Genomic DNA, 19581 nt, shown 5'->3' with positions numbered 1-19581 from the left:
ATGTCCTATATTTCCACACTGCTATGTAGGCTATAGACTGTATTGGTTACTAATGGTTTAGCAATGTAGCTAAAAAAGGCTGAGTTCTACGAGTTAAAAACAACCCAATTTGGGTCATTTTGGCAACCAGGTTGCCAAAATGACCCAAATTAGGTTAAATCAACCCACCGTCCTTTCCCAGCAGTCTCAATCCAAGATTTGGGTTGAAAAACTAACCCAGCGTTTATCTAAGAAAAAAAAAAGCTGTCACTGGGACTTTGTATTTACCTTTAATGGGTTCTTATTACTACCTAATGCGTACATACTGGGATCTAAAAATCACATATATATTATATTACATTCTGAAAGATTTACACCCCATACTGAGTGTAAAGGACCTCGTTTCTTTTACCCCAGCCCGACAGAGGGCATGAATGTGCCGTATATCGTCACATGAGAAACCTTCAACCGGAACGTGAGAGGAAGAGAAATAGGCGTAAGTGAAGACGACAATTTTGTTGCGACTGTGCTAACCGCTGTGATCCCTGAAGAACCCCGGTGAATCGTTGTCATTTCCGATCACCTCAGCAGTCCGGTGACACACCCCCTGTGAAAAGCCTCGCTTGGATGGTCAATGGCCGTGAGGGTCCGGCGCACGGTATGTTGTCGTGCATATACTGTTATCATCACGGCGAGCAGCCAGCAGTTGTTTGCACTGCATCGAAACTGACAGCGAGTGTTCGTATAAACTGCTGCTTGTTTCTTTTTTACGATGTCAGCAAGCTTTTGGCAGCTATTGCGTGCAGGATTAGTTAAATGTCAGTTAGATAAACACGCGGGAGCGGCGCGCGTTGCGTTTCCGTTTCTCCCTGCGGCTAAAAACCGGACGGCTAGCGGCTATGCTAAAGCTAGCGGTTAATGAACAGCCAGTGGTTTTCTTTTTCTTTTTTCCAGAGATAACTACGTGCGAGTGAAACGATTGTGTTTATCGTGATATTTACATATGTTGAAGAATAATGCGGAAACTTTGTTTTTGTAATGAGACACTGTTGTCTGTGTTGATCCCGTCAATTGCGGCTTTCTATCTTTGTCATCATGTAAAAATAGCGTCGAGTTGTAGCTCTTAAACGGATTTGGCGACGGCTCGTCGTGGTTTCGCCGCGATCAGGAGGCATCTGACACAGGTACTGGGCAGAACTGTCACTGCTTGACTTTAATGGTTTCTTTTTGGTAACAGATTGTGTTTTTTATGCATGCTTAGCTGGCTCAGCTAGCAGGAGACAGTGCTGGAATGAACCTGCGCTTGGTTTGTGTTGTCGAGAAGAACTGAAACTGACAAGGGAACCAACCCATCATGAAGTTGATGTCGTTAATACAATCTAAAATGTTGGTGTTTAGTTTTGTTTTTGCTGGCGACTCAGGCTTATTGTATATAAAACTGGTCTTGAATTCACATGCATCTTTGTGTTCTAATGTGTCACTTGTATTTGTGGCTAGTTTGAGGTCGGCTCCCATCCTTTGAAATTGCTTATGTTCCGTTTAATAAATAAAGTAATAACAGTGCTGCAATTATGCTTATGACAGTTAGTAACACCTGTCGTGTGTGGATGGATGAAGTAAATTAGAGCAGAAGGGAGTTGTATGTGGTTCATGTCTCAGATTGCAGGTCGTTGCCAGTGGTGAGATCGCTAAACACAACACAAGCCATTCTTATGTCACACACAAGATTAGCTTTATATGTCTTGTAGCTTTGCATGTACACCGGATTTACCTGAGATATAAACATGCATTACCATATAAACACACGTTTGTTCTGATAAATAGCAGTTTTTCAGGTGCAGATATGAAGTCTCTGTTCCTGTCCAGTAGTGCGACATGTTCACACTGCGGCAGCCGAGAGTCTGCGGCCGTCTGGTGCATAAGCGACCTTAACCCTGTGAAGCCTGATGTGTGAAATGATAGTCAGAAAAAAATTAAAAGTTTTGAAATGGAACATAAATCTAAAAAAGCTCATATGTTTTGTATCATGTTTGATACAATCCTGGTCCTGGGGACCCACACTGCTCTGCACATTTTGTATGTCTCCCTTATCTGACACACTCAAGTTCAGTACATGGATCTCTCACCTAAAGAGCTGATGATCTCAAGCAGGTGTGTTAAATAAGCTCAAATAGTTGTATAGGCTGAGAGAAAATGGAGCTCACATTTGAGGAAGAAAAACACAAGTTTATTCAGAGGCCCAAACTGTGCAAAAATATGCACTTTTGTGCAGATGTTGTTATTTATGTTAGTTGTTGTCTGTTGTTAATTACAAAAGGATGAAATTCTGATAACTTAGTGTAAATTAGTGAGGTCTTTATAAACGGTCACTCAATATATCGCTCTATATCTCCTAATATTTCTTAGTAAGATGATATTTTAATATTTATTTTTATGATCAAAGGTCTGTAGTTTTTATTATTAGGACATACACTGCAGTGTGATACAACGATGATTAAGTGATGTACAAAAAAATTTGCTTAAAAGCTTGTATCATGTTTGATGCTTATGTTTTATCACCATTTTTATGCTGTATGTATTATCAAGGGAAGTTGCTTCAGTCAAGTAAGTGTTTATCTTGAAATGTTACCAACAATATAAAAGTTATTCTTACATTTACTTTATAATATAATTAAAAATTTCAACCTAAAGGTGGACAGTTTTGGAATTATACTAAAAGGTCTTTTACTTCTCAAGGCATGTGGCAGATTGTGTACAACAGTTGTTTTTTTAGCAAAGTTTTGATCATGTTGATCATTTAGTAGCCGAGTGGTACTCGAACCCAGGTCTCTGGCATGGGAGGCGGGCGCACTAACAAGGAGGCTGAAGACTGCAGCCAGTAGCGCGTCTCTTGAGATCAGGGGAGTGAGGTTTACCTGCACAGCACCTCACCGCTGGCCTCTATTGCACCTAGGCTTTTTAGGGTTAAAGGGATGGTTCAGCCTATACTCACCATATCATTCTGACCAACTCACACATAGGGATGCAACGATTATAGATTTTGTTGGTACGATTATAGTCTGAGGAATAATCACGGTTTCACGATTATTACGATTATTATGCATTTATTCATTTCACAACATAAAATCACATAAACACTCTTTAGATATTAAAGTGTTATTTATTGCTGCCTTTTGAAACAGAAATAACACAGTAACCAATAATACAGCACAAAATAATAATACTAAAGAAAAAAAAAAGTCCATCTCTCCTATTGGAATTAAAAAAGGTGACCTCTGCTCTGTAAATATCCATGTCAGTATTTCCCTTTTGAAAATAACAAATGTATTTGGTGTTTTCATTTCATTCTTTCTACATTTCTTTTGGACCTGAGGTACAGAACTTGGAAAGATGGTGAAAAATAAATTGACTTATGAATAATACTATAACAGGGATGATAAATCACAATATTAATGAAGTATTATTAATATATGACTAATATTAACTTTATTTATCCCACAGAGGACACTGTTACTAATGAGGGGAATAAACTAAACTATTATTGTAATCAACTGTCATCAATACTTATTCATTTTAATAATCTTTATTCATCTGATTTTACATAAGGCCTGAGAAAATCATGTCTGTTATTTTGGTTTGTGAGATCGAGCTGCCCACAAACATTTAGGAGGACAGAAACGTGTTGTCAACGCTGCCCAGCGACTTTCATTAATAAAATAGCTTAGATACTGGATCGCTACATTATATTAATCCGCAAAGAGGGGGTAAAATGACTGTTTAAATAACTAAACTCAAATCTTCATTGTTTGTAGTGACGCAGATGCAGGTAGGCTAAAGCCTCGTTTATACTCGCGCCTGGCTCGCCGCGAGCCTCCGCTGACTGCGCGCTTCACACACGCGCTCGCGCTCTCTCACTGCACTATTTCATCTCTGAAGCGGCAGAATGTTCGAGCTAACGAACGTCGCGTCAGGTGGTCCTTGCCTTCACGTCGTGCATTAAAATCGTTTATTGCACAGCCAGAACAGGTTGGCTAGCTGTGCATTATCCCTTATGTATTCACTCTTTAACAGCGATTTTTACGGCAATATTGATGTACCCAAATTTAAAATGGTCCCACACTATCGAATTCAGTCATTTCTCTGGTGGAAATAAAGGATCGCTGTTTGGTTCCTCTGTCATAGTTAATCTAGTAGCCTCCGTGTCTCTGATAAGCACGGCATTTTAAGCTGGTGCACCGCTAGTGTAACTTTGTTTTCGTTTTGCTCATGTTTCAACAGTTCTATTCCATACAACAGAAACACTCGGTGTAGCAGAGCCTTTACGATTAATTAACCGTGACGTTTTAAAGCGCGGTTAATCGTAAAACCGGTAAATCGCTGCATCCCTACTCACACAGGTTTGGAACAACATGAGTGTGTGTGAATGATACCAGAACTGTCCCTTTAATGATTTCTCTTTGTTGCAAACACCCCAAGGTAGTTTGTTAGCAGTGAATGCGAGTTGTCCAAATCGATCTGTGGCTCTGATGTGATGTTATTCATGTGTGTTGTCAGGGGATGAGAGGAGAGCAGGTGCTGCGCTCCTGGCTGCGGACTCAGTGACTCTCTCTTTGGGCTCAGGATGGCGCAGGGAGGCCCTCAGTTGGACTATCACATACTGCAGGACCTCAAGCAGCGCTTCCCAGAGATTCCAGAGAAAGTAGTGTCTCAGTGCCTTCTTCAGGTGAGGACCAGCAGTCACAATTGAAACAAATGGGATGTTAAGTATGTATGTGGCGTGCTCCAGCATTTTGAGTCATTTTGACCCTGAAACACACGTGAATGAAATGGGAAAGCTTTTGCTATCATAATATAATAACATAATTAGGTTTCTCCAAAACTGTGGATTATATGATCATCTACAGGGCTCTCATAAAAACTTGTTTTTGAGAAAATGTTCTTTAGTCATTTTTATTATTTCCATTTATTTTTTAATATTTCTAGATTTTAGTGATATTCTCTAGTATTCTTTTTTTCTACCTAACAAACCATGGTCATAAAATGGCTTTCCTGAGATAAATGTCAAGTCAGGTGGCATGTTGTCCACAAGTGGTTTTATTGATGTGAATCACTGATTGGGTGATTACATCACATGACTTAATTTAAAAGTTGAAAGTTGGCATTGCTTTATCAAAAAAAGTTTCTCCTCAAAATGGCATGTTCATCTCCAACACATTTTACAAATGATCTTATGAAAATCAACATTTTAAGTAGGTTGACTGTAAGGGTCACGTACACTACCATTCAAAGGTTTGCAGTTGGTAAGATTTTGTCATGTTTTTAAAAGTCTCTTATGCTCACCAAGGCTGAATGTATTTGATCAAAAATACAGGGAAAACTGTAAATATTATTATAATTAAAATGAACCATTTTCAATTTTAATATAATAATTTATCAAATATAATTTATTCCTTTGGCAGGAATCATTTTTGATGATTTTTATTTATTTTTTTGTTCAGGATTTGTTGAATAGAAAATTTAAAAGAGCAGCATTTATTTAAAATAGAAATCTTTTGTAATGCACTGTCACTTTTGATCAATTTAATGCATTACTGCTTAATACAAATAATAATTTCTTTAAAAAAAAATCTTACTGACCCCAAACTTTTGAACAATGGCATGTGTAAACCTTATGATAATGATGTGCAGTGAGTGTGAAGTTTAATCAGTAATATTTAATGTAATAGTCATTCTGGCTCAATGCAATTACTGAGTGTATCAGAGTGCCATTAGGTGCAAGAACATGTTTACTTTACTGTCTTCCATTTCCTCTTCAGAACAACAATAACCTGGACCTCTGCTGCCATCTGCTGGCTCAGGAGAGTAATAGATACCTGTATGAGGAGTACCACAGCCCAGATGACTTGCACTTAAACCGGAACCACATGCTGCGCATTAGCGTGGGTTACCCTGCTACTGAAGGGACTAAAAATAATGCTGGTGGCCGAGCTTTGGTCCACAGTTCCAGCGACGGGCACATCGAGCATCCTCGAAGTGGTTTCCCCGAGCCCCTCTCCGCCCCAGCTACTATGGCGCCGTCACCCGGCTTCAATCCCTTCTTCATGAACGATCAAGGACGCTCGAACATCCCCACCCCTCCACCCAGCATCCAGGGCATGTCGCCCACATACCATCCTGTCCCACGTTACATGCCTCCCATAACAGTTACCCTCTCACAGAACATCCCCTCTGTCCCACAAGCGCTGCAGATCCCTCCTGGTGCCTATTGTAACAGTGGGAACACCGTGTACATGCGTCCCTCACCGTCCCAAAGTCCTCAGCCCACTCCCTGGTCCAAATCTGGGACACCTGTGTACCAGCAGTCTCCTTACGCCACTCCGACATACCCATCCCCGTACAGTTCTCCCCAACATCAGGTCCAACAGCCACCCCAGGTGTTTCTGCCCATAAGTCCCCCCACTCTCTCTGGGCTGTCCTACCAGCAGCCGCCAGTTTCCCACAGGCCTTTTATGTCCTCCAAAGGCCCTATGAAGAACCAGATAGAGATCACACTGGAGGGACAACGACCACGGAGCAACTCCCCTGTACATGCTCCGCAGGGATCGCTCTATATGGCCAGCAGCCCTTCCCCGAGCTCCCCGTCCCGGGCCATTAGTTTGACCGGACCCCCCGGAGCCTCCATTCATCAAGGAATATATGTCCACCAGGGAGTGGCAAGGCCTCGGCCCACATCCTCTCCTCAGCCGGCCACCTCTGCGTTCATCAAGATCAAAGTGTCCCCTGGACAGGCGCAGCGTTCCTCGAGTTCTCCAACAGTTGAGACAGAATCCCTCCTCAATATAGTGGACCAGGGCGAGCGCCACGGCGCCCCTCCTCCGATCCTGCCAATCTCTGCCCTGCCAGGGAATATCTCCAGTCACATCAACCGCATGCCTAGACGATCCAGCTCCGGCTCGGATGACTATGCATATACTCAGGGTATGAATCTGCTTACGCGAGACCTCATGTGTTTGTATAGAAATTACACGCATAATTAAGTATATTTATTTATTTATTTTTTCAATATTTTTATTCAGCAAGGATGCATTAAATTGATCAAACGTGACAGTAAATGCATGTAAATTGTTACAGAATATTTATTTTAGATGTATTTCCTTTTAAATTTCTATTAATCAAAGAATCCTGAAAAAAAGTATCAAGGGTTTTCAAAAAAATACTGAGCAGCAAAACTCTTTTCAACATTAATAACAGTAAGTGTTTCTTGAGGACCAAGCCAGCATATTAGAATTATTTCTAAATTACATATATTACACTTTACAGATAAATTACTTTTTTTAAATATTAAAAAGGGTAAATTGTAATAATATTTCACAATAGATCACTTTTTTTTTTTTTTATATAAATACATTTTAGCTATATCCCACAGCCCTAGTATCTATGCATATGTGTGAATAAATATAATAAAATATTTATTTATTCAGGCTGGCTTATTTATGTCTGGACTTTTCAAGGAGCACATATTTTTAACTGAATGTTGAGAAACGTGAGAAAGGCATGTTAAAATGATCAATATTATAAAATCTAGTAGTTACTAGTCCTTGCTTTGTAAACTGTTTTTTTTTTTATAAAACTGCTTAAACAGTGTGTACATACAGTTTTATAGTAATGTAGTATACTATATATGTTTTTTTTCTAGGCAGTTAATATCCAGTAAAACATATTTATTCTTAATTATACATCACTCATGAAAAAAAAAACTATGCTTGGGTTGATCAGATAACTTTTTCCTGTCAAAGTGGCCATTTCCTGTCCAGAATAAGCTGGTTATACAACTCCTTTGCATCTGTTTATGGTGTTTGTATGCATCAGGGTTGGGTGTATGTGGGGAAGTGTTGTTCAGTCTTGTATACTTGTGTCTAATGCTGTATGTCTCCTCCTCAGCGCTGCTCTTGCACCAGCGTGCTCGGATGGAGCGTCTGATGAAAGAACTCATGCTGGAGCGGCAGAAACTGGAGCAGTTGAAGGCGGAAGTGAATGAAATGGAATTTGACGCCCTGCAGAGACGCTTCAGACGGGTGAACAGCACCAGCCTGATCCCTCGGGTAAGAGAGAGACAAAAAAAACAAGGCTTCTATAGCATGTGAATGCATCTTTTTGAAGGAGTGCGGAACACTTGTTTTACAACACTAATAAAGAGAATGAATGAATCATCAACTTCTCCAAATGAGCCTTACGGAAAAAGAAAAAAAAATCATAATCGTACATACCTAGAATCTACGTGCAGAACTTGCAAATACAATAAGGTGGAAATGAATCACATCTGTTCATTTGGTTCTCGCTTGGTTCTGTGCATGGTTCACAGAATATGAATGAATCTCTTTTCAAAGGTTAAACTGCTGTACATAATGTACCCATCCAGTGCAACCGTCATCTCTTTCCTCTGACTTTAACAAGCTACTGTGAAGAGAGTAACAGCAATAAACTGCTTTTATGTGTGTGGTTAATGTGAAAAAGTCATGTACTGTGTGTGTGTGTGTGTGTGTGTGTGTGTGTGTGTGTGTGTGCGCGCGCACATTTCCTAGCCCGAGGATATGACCAGAATTCGGTCGCAAAACAGACAGCTCCAGATTGACATTGATTGCACCTTGAAGGAGACAGACCTGCTGCAGTCCAGAGGTAAAAATAGCACAAATGTAGTCTTTATGACTACGTTAGCACAGCATAAATTCATGTGATTGCACAGATTGTTGAAAATTGTGCTGATAATTATCATTAATCATTTGCTTCATCCATCTCTTATTTTTTGTTTATTTATTTTTTTTAGGCAAGTTTGACGTGAGAACCATGAACAACTTTTATGATAATATTCAGCCTGGCCCTGTTGTACCTCCAAGAGGTGGGAATTCTATCATTTTCTTTCTATTTTATTTAGTCAACCGTCACAATGTTGCATATTCAAACATGTAATCATTCTATTTTTTGGTAATTCTTTACAACAAGGTTCAATTCGTTAATATTAGTTAATGCATTAGGTACCATGAACCCGAACTGAAAAATACTTAAGCATTTATTAATTTTTGTTATTAATTTCTTCATATTTTAATACATTTTCAACATTTCAGATGAATGCTGTGTTCATGCATGTCATAATTACTGTAATTGTTAGATGACAGCAAGGACGTTCTACATTATGCAAATGCCTATTTAAAAAAAAAAAAAAAAAAAGATTATTCAGCGTGTGCAGTATGCTTGCTACATTAGCATTGTATGTCTTGTTTATTTTTAGATTATTCTTGAATGAAGTAGACAATTATAAGAATTATTGAACAGAAATATTATGAAATAACTGCATAAGTACTTTTTACAGCGGCTAAAGCCGCTGTCATTTTGATTGTTTCCGCATGTTGTTGCAGCAGTCAGGTGGTAGAAGTTGGAGCTGTCCAAAAATCTTGTGAGTTTAATGATGCTCCAAAATTTTGGTAAGAGAAAAGATTTGGCCGAAAATGTTAAAAGAAATATATAAATATATATATATGTATGCATGTATATATGTGTGTGTGTATATATATGTATATATACACACACACATATACATGTATACATATATATACATACACACACACACACACAAATAGAAATATTTATAATAGAAATTGATTATATATGAACTATTTTGATTAATTGGTTCTTAAATATATTTTATTATCAGTTTTTTTTTTTTTGGCTGAAGAGTGTTAATTTCAGTGCATCATTATTTACTATTTTAAAATGGTATATTTATCAATTAACCTAGATTAATAGAAGTTGTTAAAAAAAAACATTTTTAGTACTGGACACTAGATACATTAATGTTAACGAATTGAACCTTAAGTTACAAGTTTTGTTCCTTTGCAATGCTAGAATTTGCCTAGATGTGGTTTTCATTAAAAATCTCATGGAATTTCTAGACTAACGTCCATTGAGCTAAAATTAGCTCTTTGCTCTCTGAATATCCTGTCAGATTTGTCCTGACCTCTGACTACACCAGTGGAGTGGAGAGTATTGGGTTGCTAGTTATGATATAGTGTTTCTTGCACCCTGGTTCTATTTTCATCGCTCTTTTGTTGCTATGCGGGGCCAGTGGCCCAAATTGGCAATGGGTGTGGCAGAAAGCTAGATCTTCCTCAAGCCTTCAAATTTAGCTCACAGCAGCAATAAATAAGCGTGTGTATGCTTTTTCATAATGTTTTCTCTTCTGTCTAGTTAAGCCTCCGGTCGTACAAAGGGACGAGGATTTTGAAGGCGCTCAGTGGAACTGTGAAAGCTGCACTTTTCTTAACCACCCCGCGTTGCACCGCTGCGAACAGTGCGAGATGCCGCGCAACACTTGAGCCGGCTTCACCGCGAACCTTCCCGACAAGCCATGAACCTCACTCTTCCTAATAATCTTCTGTTCCATCACACAACGTTCACGTCCCACCTATCATTTGGCGATTTCTGTCCCTTGTGCCCTCAGCTTCACCCAGCAATAACTGAGCCGTACCCCACAGAAGAAGAGACAACTACTCTAGTAAAATATTATCCAATCAGAACCGCCCTGTGTTGCCTCTTGAGGAGCTTCCTGCACTTGTATTTACTTTTTTTTTTTTTTTCTACTAAAAGATGCTTTAAAAGAGGAAGTAGGGTGACTTAACAGAACAAGGGATTGATTGATTGGCGCTGGAGTGGACCAAGAAGGCGTGGTTTTAGGAGAGGGTGGAGCTTCCAGATGTTGAGGAGGTGTGGTTTACCAAGCTACCATTCCAAGCAGAATAAGACTGCCACGTTTACACGGAAAAAGCCCTGAACAATCCCACAAACGGGACTTCTCTCACATGTATGAAATGTATTGAGATAAGCAGGGGCTGAATAATTTTAATGTAGACTTTACACTGTATGTGCTCACTATGAGCTCTTCTCATGAATGAAGAACACTACAAGACCTGCATATGAACCTATACCTGGTACTTTTATGCATATGCCACACTGTATTCTGTGTTTAAGATGTTGATTTCCTGTGCAAATGCCTCAAGTTGCTGTACTTAATAAAGGATCTGATTCTATGTGACTATATGCTAATGTTGAGATCTTTCGAATGCAAAACCATGAGCGTACCACATTGTTCTTTTTACATGTTTATTTGGTTAGTATATAAATTAGTACAATATGTCACAACTGCATTCGGGACAGAAAAAATCCCAACAGAAAGCACGCAATCACTCAAACACGCACTCAAATGATACATGCGCCCTCATTCAGACACACCAACATGCACACAACAGACTGACAGTGCTAAAAAACAACCCTACAGTCTGCCTTTAACTACCTGTATGGATACTTATGCAAAAGACTAATAATCACTCTTCAGATACCAGTCAAAAAAACTAGTCTATATGCAAGGCTTGGTTACACCACAAGACCTAGGTTTTCTACAATGCAAAGTATCTTCTACCAAATCCCTTTTAAACTGAATATGAGATATGCGTAAATATGTTTCCAGGTGTGCACAAATTAACTGTATGGTGACAATTCATGTGCTATGTACATGATATGTGCTTAAAAGTAAAATCTATTTTTCTTAGTGTTTTATGAGAGCAATTATGCTTGGATGCTATGGATAACGGTGTGGTCACATTTACCATTTGGCAAATTTTTGCATTCAAAATAGTCATTTCATTTGGAATCCACGCAAAGGGGAATTTCACGGGACTGAAATTTCGCAATGGTTCAAATTGGTCATGTGATTTTGCCACATTGACCAACACTATCATTTTTAATTCGAAAACATAATTTCAGTAGGAATCCAAGCAAAGAAGAATTTCACATGAGAGTGAAATATTTCGCAACTTGTTCAAATTGGTTATGTGAATTCACCACATTGACCAACAGAAAGTTGCTTGGTTTAAAAGTGACTTCTGTGTGAGTTGTGCTTCATACATCACTACACTATTGACAGTAGACTATGGACCTTCGAAAGTTATGTAATTATTTTTTACCATTACTAACATTTATTTACTGTTGATCAGTGAAATTCTGTGATGAAATCTATTCATTCCAATAGGAATCTGTGCGATCGAAAGAGTTCCCCCTGGCAGATTTCACTTGAATTCAAGTCAGTCGTGCAAATTCCCCATGCTGACCAACAGAAAGCTGCTTGGTTTGAAAGTGACTTAAAGCGATTAACATTGGACCTTTTTTTTTGCCTGCAAAATCTCGCGAACATGACCCCACCTTAAGCATAAGATCTTTTTGACAGTTTACAATTATACAGATGTCTTTAATTTGGCTGATTAGTACTTTACTGTACCAATAACACTGTTTCTTATTTCAAGCTGCATGATTTTTAAACTTTATGTTCTTGGGTGCATTCTAAACAGTTTAATTTTGTCTTTAAACCTTCTATCTTGTATCTTTCAGGTCTCAAAACACATGTCTATCATGACATAGAATTGTAGACTTCTGTCTGCCTTGTTTCAGATCCCACCACAGATGGAGGTTTCCCCACTGATTACATCACAGACTGGCAGTATTCCTGTGAACATAGGCTGACATCTGGATTCAGATGCTCATCTGACAGTCAGAAGAAGATCAGGTGTTAGAATGACATGAGGAGAGAAAAACGAGTTTTGATGGTGGGGTTTAATTGTGTGATAGAGTAATCTGAGGGAAAAAGAATCAAAATCTATGTATCTAACAGCTCGACATTGCCCTGCATTACAAGGGTCTTTGTTTGTGTTTGCAAAGTCAAGGGTCAGTTCCGAACCAACGTTCAGTGCATGAGCTGCTATCACAACAGTGAAGAGGACATTGAAGTGCATTGTGGGTATTGTAGCATGTTTAGTAGTAATCTTCGTAGTTCTTGGGGTTTAGGCAGTAGAGAATCGCTCCTCCGAAGGAGAAGATGGTGGCTCCCCAAGCCAGACCGTAGCCCCAGTTAAACTCGTGGTATATTCTCAAACTGATGGTCTCGATGAACTTGATGGGATACAGCACCAAACAGCAGGCCTGTAGGACCACTGTGAGAAACAGAAGAGCGCTGGCAATGAAATTTGCAATCATCAAAGAGACAAAAGTAGGTTAAGAACATTAAAAGTCTTCTGAATCCTCAATGGGCTTTATTCCTTGATAAGTTCCTCAACAAAGTGAGCGACTTCAAAGCGATGTAAAAATCCTCTCAAAAGAGATGCGAAAATGTCTGCTTCAGATATACCTTACATCTGTTCCCTATGATGCGTTCATATCGAGAACAACTGATTACTGAAGCAGCTGTGTGATGTGGCTTGGAAAAATAATGCATTTGCTGTTTCCTGGTCCATTAGCTGCAGCAGTTCCATCTTAGAGCCAACAACACATTTTAGATTCATAATACATGAACCCTAATTTAATGTGCATGGAAAACAGAAATGGGAAGCCAACTCAATGTCTTCAATGTAAGTGTGTGTGTGTGTGTGTGTGTGCACGGTTGTGTCTATTTCACCTGCGGCAAAGAGCATAACAGCGACCGGTCGGTAGAAGCGTCTCCTGGAGCGAATGCAGACAGACACCAGGGCAACCAGGAAGGAAAGGAGGATAAGGAACGCTCCACCCAACAACAAAGCCAATGTGGCGATCTGCCAGTCTGCATTAAATCAATACATAAAAACACAACAGATTGATTAATTGGTGATTAAATAATATGAAAAAAAATATAATATAATTATATTCATATTATATGAACATTATATCAGATGAAAGTAAATTCTCATGGGATATACGCCTCATTTACTAAATGTGCTAAAGAAACCTTCAAGACCTAACCATCCAAAAATAAACATTTTAACAAAAATTTGGTCTCTTTCAAAAGTATTCTATGGCTTCAGAATACTTGGAATACAGCATCCTATGGACCATTTTCCTTATGTTTTTATGTCCTTTTTGAAGCTTGAAAGCTTCAGCCTCTATCAGTGGATAGAAAACAGCAACAAACATAATAATCGGAAATTCCTTAGAAACCAATGGAATGAAATAAGGATGAGAGGTAACACTTTTATTAGTTATCATTAGTTAATGCACTTAACTAACAATGAGCAATACATTTTTACAGTATTTATTAATCTTGGTTAATGTTAGTTAATAAAAACTACACCTATTCATTGTTAGTTCTTTTGGTTTTAATAAATACTTCAGAAGTCATTTTCATTGTTAGTTTAACTTATGTAGCTGACTAATGTTAACAAATGGAGCCAGTGTTACGAGACCAGTAAATAATGACAGAATTATAATATTTTTGTAAACGATCCCTTTAACAGACTCTTAACACGCTGGAAAGTCAATACACACATGCCTACAGAATGGCTGACACAAACACTCACATCTTGGGTTTGCGTAACTGAAAGAATGAAACTCTACGGGCAGCAGAGAGCTTATCGACAATTCTGGTGGGCTAAATGGGGCATCACGTTATGTATTCCTCCTTCCCTTTCTCTCTCCTTCAGTCTCTCTTGTTTCTGCTTTTCATTCAAGCACTCTGAGACACTCAGCTAGAGTAGGGCCCAGAAATAGCAATGAATCCTCCATGGAACGCAGGAGTGAGGGAGGGGGCAAGGAGAAAGAGACAGAGAGGAGGTGCCTGACACAGTATGCCTGCTTCCATATCTGATGACATGAGAGTATATGTGTGGAATCTCACATGCACTTCGGGACGACTCCTGAGGAATCTCATTAGGTAGGCAAAGGGGAAACTCAGACAATCTCTGAGGAGTGACTTGCCAAGATTTTTTAAGCTACAGAAGCTGAGGGAGTCATTTTTTTCTAATTTGTCATATTACATTTATTTCTCAGCATGTCAAATTCTTTAAATTAGTTAACAGTAGCTTACATTTAGAGACAAATATGCTCCATAAAAATAAAAAACAGATCAAAACAAAGCCATTTTCATTTTTGTATGAATCAAAGTGAAAGATTCAATGACTTGTTTTGAATCATTAATTAATCAGTGTTTGTGCATGAATCAGTTGAGTGAATAATTAAATGACTGGCTCATAAAGACAGTTATTTGTTCGGAATCATGAATGATTCACCGTTTGTGAACAAATCAGTTAAGCGAATGATACAAAGACTTTAAGGAATTTTCACTTGTGTTGAATCATGAATGAATGGGACTGTCCCAAATGGCACACTTTATGTGCACTTGCAGTCTTGTGGACTTAAAGTCGATGGAGACTACTGTGGACAGTCAAATTGGTGTTACAGATTTCTACTTGGCATTTAAAGCAGCGTTATGTCATGAAAGTGTGGATTCAGAGGAAGACCGTGAGGATTTGGGATGACTTTTTGGACAGGGCCAATCAATGTTTAACATATCAGTTGAATAAATGATTCAATGACTCACTCATAAAGATCACTTGTTTCTTTCCTGAATCAATCAGTGTTTATGAACAAATCAGTTAAGTAAATGATTCAATGACTCATTTAAAAGGAAAGTCATGTGTTTTGAATCACAAATTAATTGGTCTAAATGAATCGGTTGAGTAAATGATTCAATTACACACTCATAAAGACAGCAACTTGTTTTGTTTCTGAATGAATCATTGTTTTTGAACAAATCGGTTGAATGAACAGTTTAGTGACTCACTCGTAAAGACTGGTGCATTAGTTCCAGAAAATCGAACACTTTACTTACAGCATGTCTGTTTTTTTCAGTATGGGGGAGATGGGGAATGTTGAAAATGACTTAACAAAAAAAGAATAAGATGTCTGCATATAAAAATCTCAAAGTTTTCATTTACTTTCTATTATTCAGAGGTAAGCAAACAATCTGTTGCAACACCAACCATTATAAATAAAATCATAGACACAGCGTGTTTGCACTGTTACACAATTTACAAGAACACTACCATTGGTCATTAATGTTCAGGGTTTGTTGTTTTAGGTCTTGTATTACTATATATATATATATATATATATATATATATATATATATATATAACAGGTCAACAACAGCAGGCCAACAACAGCAAACTATGGCATTTTGCATCTCTTATGTTCACAAATAGGTTTGTCAAGAAAGTTACAAAAATTACTGAAATGATTATACACATTAGAAACAAAAACTATGATGATGTTTTTGTTTAGTCATCATATGATAAATGATTCAATTACTGAACAAAGCATTTCATAAGACATTGATGGCTGTTTGTTTAAATAAAACCATAAAAGCCCTGGATCCTGTCACAGGGTTTTGTTATTACACAGTGATGTCTGTAAATAGAAACATTTTCATCAGCTTGGAAAAATGATCTATAATTTTCTCTGCTGGAAAATAATCATTTCTAGCACTAAATCATGTCAAAACATCATTTTCAGAGATGGCTGAGAGCTGCTCTGGGCCACTTCAGCTTCATTCCACCATACTATAGTTTCAAACATAAACAAAGCCTTTTACCAAATAAGGTTTATGATTCAGCATAATAAATATGTCTGTCACCGCAGGAAGTTGGAGAGAGATGTATGAAAACAGAGCTGCTGATATTCGCTTCTATATAAAAACAAAATTCTGACACCTCGACCTCCGACCCTTCTGGATAGCCACCAAAAGTCTGCAAATCATCAACAAGAGTGTCTTTCTGCCATCTGGGAAAAAGATTTTGACTTTATGTAACCTTGAGGTCTATGTCTGAGGGGTCTCTGGTAGAATGGAGCTTATCCGAAAACCCCTGCAGGACTACAGATGGAAATGAGGATACGAGATAAAAATCAAAACATTCATTACTATAATCTGTTTTTCAGCAAGCAAGTGCCTCTTGGCTAGTTCTTTCAATCTGATACCGTGATGAGGGGAGAAAGAAGTCCAATGCCATAGACTGAATTACGTCAATAAGACAGTGTCTCCACATTCCTCGCCATCCGCAGACGGGAAGAGAAATCAGTATACTTTGCGCCGCGGACTTCACATTGAACTGCTGCCTCTTCTCCAGTCGAGCATAACATCAGCACAAAAAGACTCTCACACACTTTCGCCACATTCCTGTTGTTCGCGATTATCTCTCCCCGAGAGCTTTCACAACCTCGCATTTCTGTGTGCATGTAACAGGGAGTGCATTTATGTTAACATATCTATGTTGCTTAATTGACAGAGGTAAACTTAAAATGATACCCTGGAGTCGATGAAAGGTTAGCAAGCGAATATGTTGGTATATAGCAGGCTGTGGAGTCAGCCGGTAATTGCGAAGCTAATGAGATTTAGTTTAATGCACAGTGCATGACACAGAGAAAACACAGAGGAAATGGAGTGACTGATTACAGAAAAGCCCAAAATCAATAATGCGCTGCAGAGGGAAGCCATTCACCCAGGCCGCTCCTTTGGTATTTTGACTGGAGCTTCATGGCTTTATATGGAGTCAAACTGTGCTTTTTAAAAATGACGGGACAAGGTCCAGAGCCCAACAAGTTGTTATTGCAAACCAGAACTAAAATAACATCTTAAATCTTAACTGCGCTTGGCTATCCGAGACTTAATGTGGCCCCAAAGTGAATATGGAGGGGGAAGTGCCCCAAACCGTGGTTTATTCGCTAGTAAACCTTCACGGACACCAGAAAGGAAGTTTCTTTTTCAGGGCAAAATGACATTTCTAAAATGCAGCACTTGTTTCCTTGGTAACTAATCTGTCCACATTAGGGCCTCTAGGGAGCTCTCCTCTCAAACTTAACCTCACTCCTTGGCCGGTGAGGAGACCTTAACAAAGGCTCATTTTGTAGACAACAAAAGCAGAATGAAACCCCAGCTGGACCACTGATTCCATCACACATTCCCAGATCATCCAAAAGCCCTTTCACCAAACAAGCTGTGAATAAAATACAGCGTCCTAGTAAATGTTAAGGATCGATATCAATTAATTAATGAAGCATTCTTCACAAACAGTGTCTCTGTAATTAGATTAATCCTGACTTGCTGTAGGCTGGAGAGTCCTTATATTAAACAGGACAAATTCAAGGTTGCTTTCACCACAAAACCATTAGCTCAAGCCCCAAGCTGTTTTCCTTTAAACTAACTAGTATCACTAGGATTTATTTTTAAGTCTTGTACCTAAAAAGAAGTCCTGGTGATACTAATTAGCAAATACTCCAACGGTAACTAGTAGGCTATCTTTTTATTATATGTACTTACTCATTTCACACTAGCACTTATCAGCTATTAGAAATAAACTACTGTTTATTCCAATAGTTGGTAACCTTTTAATATTTTTAACTTATAGCTGGAAAAAAGAAATTGAAATAAAGAATGTAACTATTAACAATTGGGATAGATTTTTACACATTTAATAATAGGCTACTAAAGTTGAAATAGATACAAGTAACATTAAAGGTCTAAATGTGTAAAAACGACTTGTCACCTCTGTTTTAATCTGACAAAGAAATGCAAAACGCAAATTGTTGACTGTTTTCTCAGTATTTAGAAAGAGCTGGTTAAGCATGAGCTGAACAATGAGTGATAATGATGCGCTAGGGAGCGAAGGGCCCCTTTTGTTATCTCATAAATCAAATATGTACCTCTAGGGCCATGTTGCAGAGCTCACTAAAGTTAAAAAGACTGCATCCTTTTTTGTTTCCCCCGCATCTTAAAATATGTATGTGCTGCTCATCCTGTTCGAACATTGTTTACTGCAAAGTTACAAAAGTAGCGGGTCTCACCGGTCCCTTTCTGCCCCAGCGTGCTGTCGCACAGCCAGTCCGTGGAGGCAGCGTGCTTCCTGCACGACTCCCACAGGGACAGGTGGTACTGGTCATCCGCGGTGACCCACGCCGGACTCAGCACGGCCCCAATATCCAGGCACAGCGCGAGGAAAATACACACCAGACCCACCAACTTCAGGGGCGTCAACGCCGACACGCGCACTTCCTCCGCTCCGCTCACGGATGAGGCCATGTCGGCTGGATGCGCCGGTGATGAGGAGCGATGTTGCGCTGCTTCGCGGAGAAGCCAGGAACGAAGATCCCAGACAATGTTTTTGGATCCGTATTCGCGATCAGTGTTTTGAAGATTGTGGAGCAGTTGCGCGAGAGGGACGCTGTAGCAGCTGCCCTCGCGCCCCTGTGAACGCGACTGCACTGCACATTATTGAAAAATCTCTGCTGCACCTGCAGGGTCCTAGTGCCTAGCTAGACCCTCCCTGTTCACAAACCCAGTTTGAACGATTCGTTTACCAACAGAAATGAAACGGTCCGAGCGGTTATCGAGTGAACAATTCACCACCAAATTGAACCGAGTCGCCCGAAACGCAGTTAGCCTGAGGTTTTGATTAGTTTCATAGAGCAAAACCTAAATTGCTTTAATAGCCAAATCAATTTATTGATTATTTGATTATTGATCAGTTTTATTCATTTATTCATTTTTTCATGCAAAGCCTTTTTCATTCAAGAGTTAGCCTACTTTATTGTAAATACAAATTATATCTAGGTTACTGTATGCTTTTTGTGAGGTGAATCATGGCTACAGCAAAATAAACTAACGGTTATTAAGGCTATAAAAACATAAGAAACGTGTCGAGAAATCTATGTAATCTATAATCTATGTAGATTATGTTACATAATATATGTAACATGGAA

At 38.9% G+C, this 19581-nt stretch overlaps 2 protein-coding genes across 7 annotated transcripts; one reads left to right on the top strand and one right to left on the bottom strand.

Annotated features, from left to right (window-relative positions):
* Nucleotides 1-418: 418 nt before the first annotated feature.
* Nucleotides 419-11070, top strand: tab3 (TGF-beta activated kinase 1 (MAP3K7) binding protein 3). Of its 6 annotated transcripts, none has more exons than XR_009272490.1 (8): nucleotides 419-637; nucleotides 4534-4702; nucleotides 5796-6957; nucleotides 7921-8081; nucleotides 8562-8655; nucleotides 8804-8875; nucleotides 9396-9458; nucleotides 10222-10360. XR_009272490.1 is itself a non-coding variant. In XM_058784793.1 (8 exons), exons 2-7 carry the CDS (start codon nucleotides 4601-4603, stop codon nucleotides 9404-9406), a joined length of 1605 nt encoding a protein of 534 aa, XP_058640776.1. In that variant the 5' UTR covers nucleotides 419-637; nucleotides 4534-4600; the 3' UTR covers nucleotides 9407-9430; nucleotides 10222-10335. The 6 variants fall into 6 exon arrangements, 4 of the variants coding, with proteins under 4 accessions (XP_058640776.1, XP_058640777.1, XP_058640773.1 ...); XR_009272489.1 differs by having other exon boundaries at nucleotides 9393-9458; XM_058784793.1 differs by having other exon boundaries at nucleotides 9393-9430; nucleotides 10222-10335.
* A 75-nt stretch (nucleotides 11071-11145) lies between these two features.
* Nucleotides 11146-19149, bottom strand: tmem47 (transmembrane protein 47). The gene is made up of 3 exons (XM_058784795.1): nucleotides 18667-19149; nucleotides 13475-13615; nucleotides 11146-13013 (listed from the first exon to the last, which is right to left on the bottom strand). Exons 1-3 carry the CDS (start codon nucleotides 18899-18901, stop codon nucleotides 12835-12837), a joined length of 555 nt encoding a protein of 184 aa, XP_058640778.1. The 5' UTR covers nucleotides 18902-19149; the 3' UTR covers nucleotides 11146-12834.
* Between the last annotated feature and the right edge of the window lie 432 nt (nucleotides 19150-19581).

Source organism: Onychostoma macrolepis, chromosome 08 (assembly GCF_012432095.1).
Source record: "Onychostoma macrolepis isolate SWU-2019 chromosome 08, ASM1243209v1, whole genome shotgun sequence".
NCBI lineage: Eukaryota > Metazoa > Chordata > Actinopteri > Cypriniformes > Cyprinidae > Onychostoma > Onychostoma macrolepis.
This window is presented reverse-complemented; position numbering and strand designations above follow the sequence as displayed.